The 13433-nt window shown below is 38.5% G+C and overlaps 1 protein-coding gene across 9 annotated transcripts in view; it reads left to right on the top strand.

Annotated features, from left to right (window-relative positions):
- Positions 1-13433, top strand: part of EPS8 (epidermal growth factor receptor pathway substrate 8) — a 199593-nt gene that overhangs the window by 127088 nt on the left and 59072 nt on the right. For all 9 annotated transcript variants that reach the window (XM_043882575.1, XM_043882568.1, XM_043882570.1 and 6 more), the window contains one exon: positions 2911-2984. In XM_043882575.1, the coding sequence (XP_043738510.1) occupies positions 2911-2984 (74 nt within the window). The remainder of the gene's footprint in view (positions 1-2910; positions 2985-13433) is intronic.

Below are 13433 nucleotides of genomic sequence, written 5' to 3'. Positions count from 1 at the left end.
GGTTAATATTGTTGTTATTTTATATTGGCCATTCTAATTTAGAGTTCACTAGATTTCATAGCTCGGTTATTCACAATTTTCAGATCTAGCCTGTTCACACTGCTTCACATTTTCTTTTTACAAAGATGATCACCAATGCCTTTAGTGCTGGTCAGTAAGAGACACCAGGGGAGTATATCAAGCGTCATCTTTATCTTGCCCATCAGTTTATTCAAGTCAGAAAGTTTTACCACAGCTTCATTTTTTCCCCTTTTTCTTATAATAAATATCCATTTAATCATGAATTTATTATAATTTCTTCTATTAAGGAATTCTTATTTCTATCCCAAACTATTCCTTCTCTTCTAACTTTATTTGTGGGCTTTATCTCTTGCGTGAATTTTTACAGTCCCTTTCCATCTGGTTTTGTTCAATTGCTAAGTCGTGTCTGATCTTGGCGACCCCATGGACTGCAGCACTCCAGGCCTCCCTGTCCTTCACTATCTCCCAGCTGCTGCTGCTGCTAAGTCACTTCAGTCGTGTCCGACTCTGTGTGATCCCATAGACGGCAGCCCACCAGGCTCCCCCGTCCCTGGGATTCTCCAGGCAAGAACACTGGAGTGGGTTGCCATTTCCTTCTTCAATGTGTGAAAGTGAAAAATGAAAGTGAAGTTGCTCAGTCGTGTCCGACTCTTAGCAACCCCATGGACCGCAGCCTACCAGGCTCCTCCATCCATGGGATTTTCCAGACAAGAGTACTGGAGTGGGGTGCCATTGCCTTCTCCACTATCTCCCAGAGTTTGCTCAAATCCATATCCATTGACTCAGTGATGCCATCCAACCATCTCATCCTCTGCCACCCTCTTCTCCTTTTGCTTTCAGTCTTTCCATCTGGTTACCTTGCCATTAATTCCTGGATTATCTTTCTTAAAAAGTAGTTTGGATCATGTTACTTCCCTGTATAAAGAGAACAGAAATTTACTTCTTAAGCTCTCTATTTGCCTTCCCTGCTTCTTGAGCCATTCATCTCTGCCAAGCACATCCCATTAGATGCTTATTCCTTCAGCAGCCATCCTGGTTCTTGAGCCAGATCTACATGCTTTTTCCTCACTTAATTCTCACCTGCTTCTGGAGCTTCCTTCCATTCTTTTAGATTCTGCTTAAATGCCAGTCAACTCTTCTTGAGCATCCTTATAGAAACTTAGTCCCTTTTTGATGTTTTATTTATTAGTTTTACCCAGATATCACATTCTATTGTACCCATTTTACTTGTTGTATGAACAATACACTCCTTACCCCCCTACCCCCGCCTTTGTTGTTGTTTAGTTGCTAAGTCCTGTCTGACTCTTTTGCGACCCCATGGACTGCAGCCCACCAGGATCTTCTGTCCATGGGATTCTCCAGGCAAGAATTCTAGAGTGGGTTGCCATTTCCTTCTCTTAAGGATCTTCCCAACACAGGGATCGAACCTGTGTCTTCTGCATTGGCAGGCAGATTCTTTACCACTGAACCACCAGGGAATCCACCCACATTACTCCTCACTTTTCTAGATTTTCAGTTCAGTTCAGTTCAGTTGCTCATTTGTGTCTGACTCTTTGCGACCCCGTGGACTGCAACATGCCACGCCTCCCTGGCCATCACCAACTCCTGGAGTTTACTCACACTCATGTCCACTGAGTTGGTGATGCCATCCAACCATCTCATCCTCTGTCATCCCCTTCTCTTGCCTTCAATCTTTCCCAGCATCAGGGTCTTTTCAAATGAGTCAGTTCTTTGAATCAGGTGGCCAAAGTATGGGAGTTTCAGCTTCAGCATCAGTCCTACCAATGAATATTCAGGAATGATTTCCTTTAGGATTGACTGGTTGGATCTCCTTGCTGTCCAAGGGACTCTCAAGAGTCTTCTTCAACACCACAGTTCAGAAACATCAGTTCTTCGATGCTCAGCTTCCTTTACAGTCCAACTCTCATATCCATACGTGACCACTGGAAAAACTATAGCTTTGACTAGACAGACCTTTGTTGGTAAAGTGATGTCTCTGCTTTTTAATATACTGTCTAGGTTGGTCATAACTTTTCTTCCAAGGAGCAAGCGTCTTTTAATTTCATGGCTGCAGCCACCATCTGCAGTGATTTTGGAGCCTGAAAAAATAAAGTGTGTCACTGTTTCCCCATCTATTTGCCATGAAGTGATGGGACCAGATGCCATGATCTTAGTTTTCTGAATGTTGAGTTTCTAGATTTTAGGGCTTAATAAATGTTTACTGAGTAAATTTTAAAAATTTAAATAATGTTTACTTCACATAACAGTAAGTTAGAAGTAGGATATAGCTAGTCGAATTTAATGATAAAGTTATTTTTGTTAACTTCTCTTTAAGTATTTCTCAAAACAATAGTGTCTATTTTGCTATAGTTTGAATGACTGAAAACTTTTTATAATTGGATCACTGCTCAAAACTCAATTTATTATGGTAAACTTAAATTTTTCTAAGCTAGCTTCAACCTTATTGAATCTCCATGGCTGGTTTTGTTTTTTTTTTTTTGAGTCTTTATTGAATTTGTTACAATATTGCTTCTGTTTTCATGTTTTGGTCTTTTGTTGTTGTTGTTCACAAGGCATGTGGGATCTTAGCTCCTCTACCAGGGATCAAACCTGTACCCTCTGCACTGGAACGCAAAGTCTTAACCACTGGACCACCAGGGAAGTCCCTTGGCTGTGGTTCTGACTTGGCATTTGAGAGAATCTATATTGGATCAGGATCCAATGACCTGTTTCTGGACAGAACCAGCTGCATAAACTCTCTATATTTTTCTAAAAACATATGGTGATTGTGGTATGCTGGAATTTGTATTTGTAGTTTTGACTTTTTATTGCTTCGTTTGGACTTTAAGTCATCACACTGACCTTTTTTTTTTTTTTTTTTAATTACAGTGGCTACGGATCATCAACCACCTTTTCCATGGACAGAGATCACAGTTCACGAACAAGTGCAAAGGCTCTCTATGGTATGTTCGTATATTTAAGTGGATATAAATATGTTTCTGACTACCTTTGCAAATGACATGTTCAAAGCCACAGTTTGAACCTATGGCTTGTTTATATTTTTGGGAATGAAATAGAGATAAATGCATAAGGATTATTTTAAAAATAATGTTTGTGAAGCTACCAAAGCCATAATCTCTGCTGGCTGTCATACAATATAGAACTACAGATGAAATGTATTCAGTGCTTTCTATGGAGACTTTTTCTATGGAGACCTAAGTACCTTAGGTAGATTTCCCCATCTAATGATGCGTGATGTGTTTGTTGATGTTTATGACTGATCCTGTTGATCATGGGCTGACAGCGGGAATTCTTCCTTACAGCTCTTGAACTTTTTGGGTAGTATTACAGTTTGACCAATAGCCCTTATGGAATTTCTTATTGATCTTTCTCTAACTTCCATTGTCTTCCTTCTGTTGTCTCAGAAGGAAATACTGGTTTTTTTTTTTTTAAACTTCAAATATAAAACAGAATTCAGTACTACAAAGAAGTTGAGGACTCCTGAAACGTATCACATGTGTTTAGGAAGACATTTGCTTTTATGGGATCTGTGTGGCCTTTTGTTACTGTATACCCACAAAGAATGAGACTAGTATTAGAGTTAAGAGCAAAGACTCTGGAGCCAGCCTTCCTGGTTGAAATCCAATTCTGCCATTTATTAGTTGAGTGATCCTGAACAAATTACTTTACCTATGTGTCCCTCATTTTGCTTATCTGTATAATGGGACTATCTCATAGGCTTGATATAAGAATTCAATGAGCTACTATGTGTGAAATGCTTAGTACAGTGCCTGGCAAGCAGAAGACACTGTATATATTTGCTGTCATTTGTTATCAACTGTAGGAACCAATAGCATTTTCTCAAGTTGAAATTCTTTTCTTTTTACATCATTGAGAGCTACAAAATTTTGGCTGTGGTAAAAATGACTCATTCTAAGGTTTTGTGATTCTTTCTCTTCCTGTATATGCAGTGACTAGACTTTAGGACTCAAATGACACATTCATAAAATGGATTTTATACCATATACATTTTCCTATGACCTTGTCAATCTGATTAGCTTTGGTTTCCGTTCTCTTGAGTACGATACTGTGACATTCTTACCATGCCCTAGTCATTATGAGTTGTAGATCTAGGGAATATATACAACAAATATTTATTTTGTGATTAATACGGGCCCAGAACAGGGCCAGTAATATATGTGCCCCAAATAGGGCCAGTAATAAGGTCCCTGACTTTATAAGACTTACACTCTAGAGCATGACTTGAAGAAGCTGAAAAGGGAAAAACTTTTCTTTTTTGCAAAAATAATTCCTTCAGTCTTTCATTTCAAGACAGATACTTATTTGTTTCTGTGTGCCTGACTGTGATCTTCACAGTCTCTGTTTACATGTCATTTGATTCATTTCAAAGATCAATAAGAGATGGTCACTTGTTGGGCACTGTTTTGGTGAGGTAGGCCTGTGCATGAAATGTTATAAAGTGCTTTAAATAAGCTTGGATGGCAATGAGGTGCAGATGGTGGTGCAGTGGAGTCAACTCTTCTATGTGAATGGGGTGACCAGGAAGAATTTCATAGAGAGGGTAAACTCTGCAATTCTCCAGGCATTTGTGGGGCTAGAGGGTGCCTTAAACAGTTGTATTAAGCCTTCTAAAACTAGACCCTAAGCTCCATGAATGTGGGCCACCTTTGCCTTCTTAGCATCAGGATTCCCTAAGTTTAGCTCACTGGCTAATGTGTAACTTACGCTCAGTTAACACCTGTAGAATAAATATAGTGCATCAGTGAGTTGTAAACAGTTGAGTACTAACTGGCGGGTTCAAGGTGGAATATCGGGAAATAAGATCAGAAAATCAAACATAGACCACATTAGAAAAAAACAATGCACTGGCATCTGAACACTGTTTAAAAGGAATGACTGGTCAGTGAAGTGCTTTAGTGGAGGTGGGGGTCGGGGAGCGGGGGAGAATAATAGGTCCTATTTGTCTTGGATCACTCTGGGAGCAAGTGAAGATGGATTCGATGTATATGGATGGGAATAGATGAATCAGAGACCTAAATAATGTAGATAAGTCAGATATCTAAATAATAACCCAAAGATTTTTGTTAAGGAGAAAGAGTATTAAGCTTTTCACAAATACTGTAGATTCAAAGGTCTATTTTCATGGCTGATTCATGTCAATGTATGGCAAAAACCACTACAATATTGTAAAGTAATTAGCCTCCAACTAGTAAAAATAAATGAGAAAAAAAAAGAGGTCTATTTTCAGAGAGCTAAGACAGGAAAATCACTGCAGATGGTGATTGCAGCCATGAAATTAAAAGACGCTTACTGCTTGGAAGGAAAGTTATGACCAACCTAGACAGCATATTAAAAAGCAGAGACATTACTTTGTCAACAAAGGTCCGTCTAGTCAAGGCTATGGTTTTTCCAGTAGTCATGTATGGATGTGAGAGTTGGACTATAAAGAAAGCTGAGTGCCAAAGAATTGATGCTTTTGAACTGTGGTGTTGGAGAAGACTCTTGAGAGTCCCTTGGACTGCAAGGAGATCCAACCAGTCCATCCTAAAAGAGATCAGTCCTGGGTGTTCATTGAAGGATAGATGCTGAAGATGAAACTCCAATACTTTGGCCACCTGATGTGAAGAGCTGACTCACTTGAAAAGACCCTGATGCTGGGAAAGATTGAGGGCAGGAGGAGAAGGGGATGACAGAGGATGAGATGGTTGGATGGCATCACCAACTCCATGGACATGGGTTTGGGTGGACTCCGGGGGTTGGTGATGGACAGGGAGGCCTGGTGTGCTGTGGTTCATGGGGTCGCAAAGAGTCGGGCACGACTGAGCAACTGAATTGAACCATCCTTCCAGATTGTGTATATATGTGTTAGAATACGATATTTATCTTTCACTTTCTGACTCGCTTCACTCTGTATAATAGGTTCTAGGTTCATCCACCTCATCAGAACTGACTCAAATGCATTCCTTTTTATGGCTGAGTAATATTCCATTGTGTATATATACCTTAAGTTCTTTATCCATTCATCTGTTGATGGACATCTAGGTTGCTTCCAAGTTCTAGCTATTGTAAATAGTGCTGCGCTGAACAATGGGATACATGTGTCTCTGTCAATTTTGGTTTCCTCAGGGTAAATGCCTAGGAGTGGGATTGCTGGGTCATATGGTGATTTTATCCCTAGTTTTTTAAGGAATCTCCATACCATCTTCCGTAGTGACTGTATCAGTTTACATTCCCACCAACAGTTCAAGAGTGTTCCCTTTTCTCCACACCCTCTCCAGCATTTATTGTTTGTAGACTTTTTGATGATGGCCATTTTGACTGGTGTGAGGTGGTATCTCATTGTAGTTTTGATTTGCATTTCTCTAATAATGAGCAAAGTTGAACATCTTTTCATGTGTTTGTTAGCCATTTGTGTGCCTTCTTTGGAGAAATATCTGTTTAGATCTTATTCCCACTTTTTGATTGGGCTGTTTGTTTTTCTGGCATTGACTTGTATGAGTTGCTTGTATATTTTGGAAATTAATCCTTTATCAGTTGTTTCATTTGCTATTATTTTCTCCCATTCTGAGGACTGTCTTGCTTATAGTTTCCTTTGCTGTGCAAAAGCTTTTAAGTTTAATCAGGTCCCACTTGTTTACTTCTGTTTTTGTTTCCGTTACTCTAGGAGGTGGGTCATAGAGGATCTTGCCTTGATTTATGTCATCAAGTGTTCTGCCTGTGTTTTCCTCTAAGATTTTTATAGTTTCTGGTCTTACATTTAGGTCTTTCATCCAGTTTGAATTTATCTTTGTATTTGGTGTTAGGAAGTGTTCTAATTTCATTCTTTTACATGTTGCTGTCCAGTTTTCCCAGCACCATTTATTGAAGAGGCTGTCTTTGCCCCATTGTGTATTCTTGCCTCCCTTGTCAAAAATAAGGACCCATAGGTACATGGGTTTTTTTCTGGACTTTCTGTCTTGTTCCATTGGTCTATATTTCTGTTTTTATACCAGTACCATACTGTCATGATGACTAGCTTTGTAGTATAATCTGATGTCAGAGGGTTGATTCCTTCAGCTCTGTTCTTTCTCAAGACTGCTTTGGCTATTCGGGATCTTTTGTGTTTCCATATGAATTGTGAAATATTTTGCTCTAGTCCTGTGAAAAATGACATTGATAATTTGATAATTTGATTCATACTGAATCTGTAGATTGCGTTTGGTAATATAGTCATCTTCACAATATTGAGTCTTCCTACCCAGGAATTGAATCTTTAGCTTTTAAGTAGTAAATTTTTATTCCCCCCTTTTTACATTTAAAGCCAACTGGGGCTCCTTTCTAAGGTGAGGTAATTTGTCAAAGTAACATAAGTTTAAAAATTTTGACTGTCAGAAAAAGTAACAGTTAATTTGGGGTAATGTGACAAAAATGAGCAACATATAGGTAAACAGAGGACATAAATAGAATGATGGAAACAGGCAAATGCTAGAGGCATTTATCAGCAAGAAAGAAGACTCAGCAGTGTGTTAGGCTTAGATGTCAGAGGGTTTTAAATTCCTTGAAGTTGCAGGTAACATTTCACTCCTCCTTCTAGCTAATACTCACCTTTCCCTCTCAGCACACTGTCCTCAAAGACACACATGTACATTATGCCTTCTCTCTGACAGGTTCCCACTCAATGGAATGAATGGTTACATGGATGAATGACAGCGTAGAAATACGTCCAGGTTTTGAACAAACCTTTTCTAGTATTCAGCTGGAATAAAATTCCAGTTGAAGCTGTAACTATAATTAGTTAATTTTAGGACTGTTTAGCCTCCCAAACTGCACAGTTTTAACTTTTCTTTTGTAATTAGCGTGTTGGTAAAGGAGAGATTTGTAATGTCATTTATCGTGTTACAGTGCATGCCTTTAAGATTTCTCCTCTCCAGTGATGAAACCAGTTGAATCAATCTTTCAAGAATTCACTTGGCTTCATGCCTGGCACATGGATACCTCTGGGATGTGTGGGCATTATTTAGCATGCTGCAATATGAGTTTCACAGCAATGACCAGTGTTTTTTATGTGCCGAGCACAGGCTAGAGCCTGTGTCAGGAGTTTCATGCAGCTTGGTCTTTTTTATGAGAACACTTTTCAGTCTGACACCATAATGCACCGTTATGACTGCTTCAGTATCTCTGTCAGAGAGGCAGTGCATGGGTTTGGGGGGAGCCACATGATCCGTGACTGAATCATAGCACTTCTACCAAAAGGACCGCCATTTTGAGCAAACGATTTAATCTGTTGGTCCCAGTTTCCTCAACTGCAAAATAGAAATGATGATAATATTGCAGGAAATGTATGAAAAAATAGAAGTAGTGAACCCATCATGGTAGTGAGGAAGGGTATAGGAGGGTAACTTTTAGTCACGGGTTCACAGATGCATCAAATTTAATATTTTTATATTACCTCCAAATATCATACATCTCATCTCAGTGACACTTTGTCAGGAACAAGAGGTAATCCTCATCATATAGTTTAAAGTTTGCATCCCAGCTATCACTAGGAATATTTTTTTTATAAGTCCTGTGAATGTGAACTGCACAATTATGATAATAAATTTGCTTCTTCTAGATATATTCTTTAATTTATTCAAGGAAAATGGTTAAGTTGTGCTGCAGTTTTAATCACCCTAAGCTGTCATTGATTCATTATTATACAAGAAATTTTAAAGCCAGCATGTGAGAGGCTCTGCATCAGTGAAGTCCCTGACAATATAAGTAGAAAATACATATTAATTTCTCTCTTCTACAGTTTCTTTCTTTTCTTATCTCATGGTGGTAACATTTCATTTGGCTGCCATTATCAGGGAATTGAAAATTGTATGTATTTTTTTTTCCAGCTAGCCTGCTTGTCATAGTCTTTTTTTAAGGAAAATGCTTGTAAAAAGCCTCAGACATCCCCTTCTGTTGGGGCGTGTTTCCTGTAATCCTTTGTCCGTGACTCAGAGGGTCGGTGGCGTATACTCCAGCTGGTATACTGTGAGGTGCTCAGAGACCACATTCCTTACCTTTGTTGCTGTTATTGTTGTTTGGCTGCTACGTCCTGTCAAACTCTTTGCGACCCCATGGACTGTAGCCTGCCAGGCTCCTCTGTCCATGGGATTCTCCAGGTAAGAGGACTGGAGTGGGTTGCCATTTCCTCCTCCAGGGTATCTTCCCGACCCAGGGATGAAACTCACGTCTCCTGCATTGGCAGGTGGATTCTTTACCCCTGAGCCCCAGGGAAGCCCATTCCTTAACTTTACACCAAATCATACAGGATCTTTTCCCTTGGGAGTATTTGAAGCTGTTGTATTTTCCTGGGTGGCTAGCTCCTGTGGCTAGCAGTTTTAATAAACTCAGGTGAACTGTCCTTTGTTGGTAACGTGCCTGCTTCTAGCTTTGCTTTTGATATATGTAGGGTAAGAAACTAATAGGAAATCTTGTGAGTATTACACATAGATTGTAAGTAGGGAATAGAGAGTCTATGCATTAACATGTGCAAATATTAACATTAGACATTGTGACATCTCTGTCTCCCACTCGGAGGGCTTATTTTATTTAAGTGTGGGTTCTTTGCTGTGTTCTGAACAGCTGAACTTCCTAGAAAAGTGACTTCCCTTTAAATGAGCTAAATGTGGAATATGACAACTTACCATAACTAATCAGCTGTTTAAAGTCATCCTATCACCAGAAAAATATGTTTCACAGAATTACCATTTAGTAATACTTTATTGTCATGACCTACATTTATTATATTGTTGGGCAATGATGTAGTAAAAGATAAATATGACAGGCAGTCTCTCAAGTTCCATTTTACCTGGACTTTGAACACTGTTGTGATGTTAACATGTAGGAAGATATAATTGCTTTCTTCTTGCTTTTCTTTTTTCTTCTTGTGGAGGTACTGGTAAAGTGAGCATCAGTAATCTGTTATCTATATGCTTCATTTCTATATAACTGACTATAAACTTTGCTGTATTTTTACACAGTGCTCAACGCAATGTTCTCAAATATACCACTTCTCTTAATAGATATTGACCCACATATTTTTCAGTTTGTTCTTATCTTTTTCTTTCTGTTCTTAGTTTGGAATTATCAGTCTCTTTAATTGTCCCATTTGAAGTCTAGGAGAGGTCTTATAAAGTCAGGTGGCACCGAAGGGTTAAAACCCACTTTTCTTATTTCCATCCTCATTGTTGACAAGGTGTAATTTGCTTGGAAAAAATACATATTTTAAGAAAAAGCATTTTTAAAAACTGTAATAAGTAAAAGGCTCTTGACTGTATATTACCAGGAGGTTGGGCAATGTTAGAGCCGACATCCAGCTTCATAGAGTATGTCAAGTGCCTGTGGCTCAAAAAGACAGTTTGGCAAATTTTCTATGTTATCTGAAAGTTTTAAAGCTTTCTTTCTCCTTGGGAGATGAGCTGTTTTAACAACTTGTTGGACCAGACAATAAAATGAATTCTTAAATTACGTGGTTTTGTAAAAATAACCTTGTTTGTTTTTAAAAAGTGATCTTGTTCAAAGACTGATTTGTCAATCTTGCTTATAGTTGCCTACATCATGAGAGCTGGTAATTATTACTCACTGCTTCTTACTGATTCCCACTAAGCCACCTCTCCTGTACAGAAATTAAACACTAAAATAATGGAAAAGGAGTTCTTCTTTCCTATGGCTGAAAGTTTCTATAAGTGTAAAGTAGTATGAACAATAACCCATTGTTTTACTTAGAGGAATACTTGGCAGCTACTTTTGTTCAGCTTCCCTGGTAGTTCAGCTGGTACAGAATCCGCCTGCAATGCAGGAGACCTGCGTTTGATCCCTGGGTTGGGAAGATTCCCTGGAGAAGGGAAAGGCTACCCACTCCAGTATTCTGACCTAGAGAATTCCACGGAGTGTATAGTCCATGGGGTTGCAAAGAGTCGGACACGACTGAGTGAGTTTCACTTTCACTTTTATGTTACACTTTTTATTTTTAATAACCAAATCTTTACTTTCTGAGCAGCATTTTGTTTTCAGAGAAAGAGAAAATAACAATTTTCTGAATATTAGCTGTTTCAAATCTTGCTATCTTATATGTAAACAGCAATATAGGCAAATGAGAATTAAGTTTAAATGCTGAGACCTGAATATTGGTATAGTGGTCATTGTACTCGTTGAAGAATTAAGTGAAACCTTTTTTTTTTTTTTAATTAAGACATTTTAGGGGTTAGTTTTAGGTTCACAGCAAAATTGAGGAGTACCAAGATTTTCCATAAACCCCCACAGCCTAGCTTCCTCCACTGTCAGTAGCCACCTTCAGGGGAATAAACCTGTTAGATCTGATGAACCTACAGTGATACATCTTAATCATCCAAAGTTCACTGAAACCTAAGTTTAAGTACCTGGTCCAGAAGTAAAATATCAGTTTTCACAGCACTGTATCAACTCAATAACACTAAAATAATGCATAAAGAATGTCCATCTTTGCTAACTGAACCCACCTAATTCCATCCCTTTGGGTTTGCATATTCTGGTCCATGGAATAAAGCCATCAGGAAAAACAGTGAAGCACCATCAGTGGCACTACAGTCAAGTAGAGTTTGTTCCTAACTCTAAATGTATCAGATAGAGAGACTATTTGACCATGACTTGCACTCTTAATTTGGAAAGAAAAAACTTCAGCTACCACTGTTGGGCATACACACTGAGGAAACCAGAATTGAAAGAGACACGTGTACCCCAATGTTCATCGCAGCACTGTTTATAATAGCCAGGACATGGAAGCAACCTAGATGTCCATCAGCAGATGAATGGATAAGAAAGCTGTGATACATACACACAATGGAATATTACTCAGCCATTAAAAAGAATACATTTGAATCAGTTCTAATGAGGTGGATGAAACTGGAGCCTATTATACAGAGTGAAGTAAGCCAGAAAGAAAAACACCAGTATAGCATACTAATGCATATATATGGAATTTAGAAAGATGGTAACGATAACCCTGTATGCGAGATGGCAAAAGAGACACGGATGTATAGAACAGTCTTTTGGACTCTGTGGGAGAGGGCGAGGGTGGGATGGTTTGGGAGAATGGCATTGAAACATGTAAATTATCATATGTGAAACGGATCAGCAGTACAGATTTGATGCATGATACAGGGTGCTCGGGACTGGTGCACTGGGAAGACCCAGAGGGATGGGATGGGGAGGGAGGTAGGAGGGGGTTTCAGGATGGGGAACACATGTACACCCGTGGTGGATTGAAGTCAATGTATGGCAAAACCAATACAATATTGTAAAGTAATTAGCCTAAAAAAAAATTTAACTTAGGAGGTGGTAGTTGAATTGGCCTTTGTACTGATTTTGGAATAGTAGTTTCCAACCTTGGAATTAGAATGAAAAAAATTAGAATTTCCTGGAGAGCTTTTACAAAGCCCAATGCTCAGACTGCATCCTAGACCAACTACATTAGAATCCTGGGCTATGCAGTGTGGGTGGGGGAGGGCGTGCACTGTTTTTTAAAGTTCATTTTCTAATGTGCAGCCAAGGTTGAGAACCATTTCTTAGAGAAGTGAAGAACCTCAATAGAGACTTTATCTTAAGTATCATGGTAACTTTATTGAGGCTTTCCATGCTGTTTTAGAGCTCCGGGTGAGATAATTCAGGCTTAGGAGCATAATTACTATTTACAGCTGTACTTGAGAGTACATATGATTTTCTTAAAAAACAAATGTTGCTCTAATTGCCTTTTAGGTGCTTTATTTCAAAATTTCCTATTAAAATGTTCATAGTAACTTTTATTCATTGATTTAAATCACTGAAACTACTAGTTTATTTATAAATCCATTTTATGGCATTTGCACATTTTTAGGATTTTTAAAAGGTGATTTCTTGTAACACATACATCTTATTCATTGTATAACACTGGAGAGAAAGAGCTTAGGAATTCTGACAATGGATCTGTAATTTAGAATATTAGAAATGGTACCTTATCTATCAGTTAACATCATACTGTTTATGAATGCTATCAAACAGTGTTTTCTACTTTTGTAAAGTATTTTTCTGTAGGTTTGAGAAACTATGTGTTAGGAAATTTGGGGGAACAAAGTTTTATTGTCTCGTAATAAGAATATTTAATTACAAAATGTCCAATAGTTTTTATCTTCAACTGTGTTTGCCATTCACTTAAATGAAAAACTCATTCAAGCATTTGAACATCCCAGGGTTGCCATGTCAATATTGGAGACCATGGCAACCGCTGCCATTTCATTTATGGTCCTGAGGCCAGACAAAAGGAAACAGAACTGCCCTCGTGTTTTGAGTTGGGCCTGGAGAATTGTGTTAGAATATGAGGAACTGGTGATTCTGAAATACTGGTTCTTTCTAACAGTGCTTTTCTC

This window comes from Cervus elaphus, chromosome 22, assembly GCF_910594005.1.
Source record: "Cervus elaphus chromosome 22, mCerEla1.1, whole genome shotgun sequence".
NCBI classification, from domain to species: Eukaryota; Metazoa; Chordata; class Mammalia; order Artiodactyla; family Cervidae; genus Cervus; species Cervus elaphus.
Note: the sequence above shows the minus strand (reverse complement) of the source record. Positions and strands in the feature narration are given on the sequence as shown.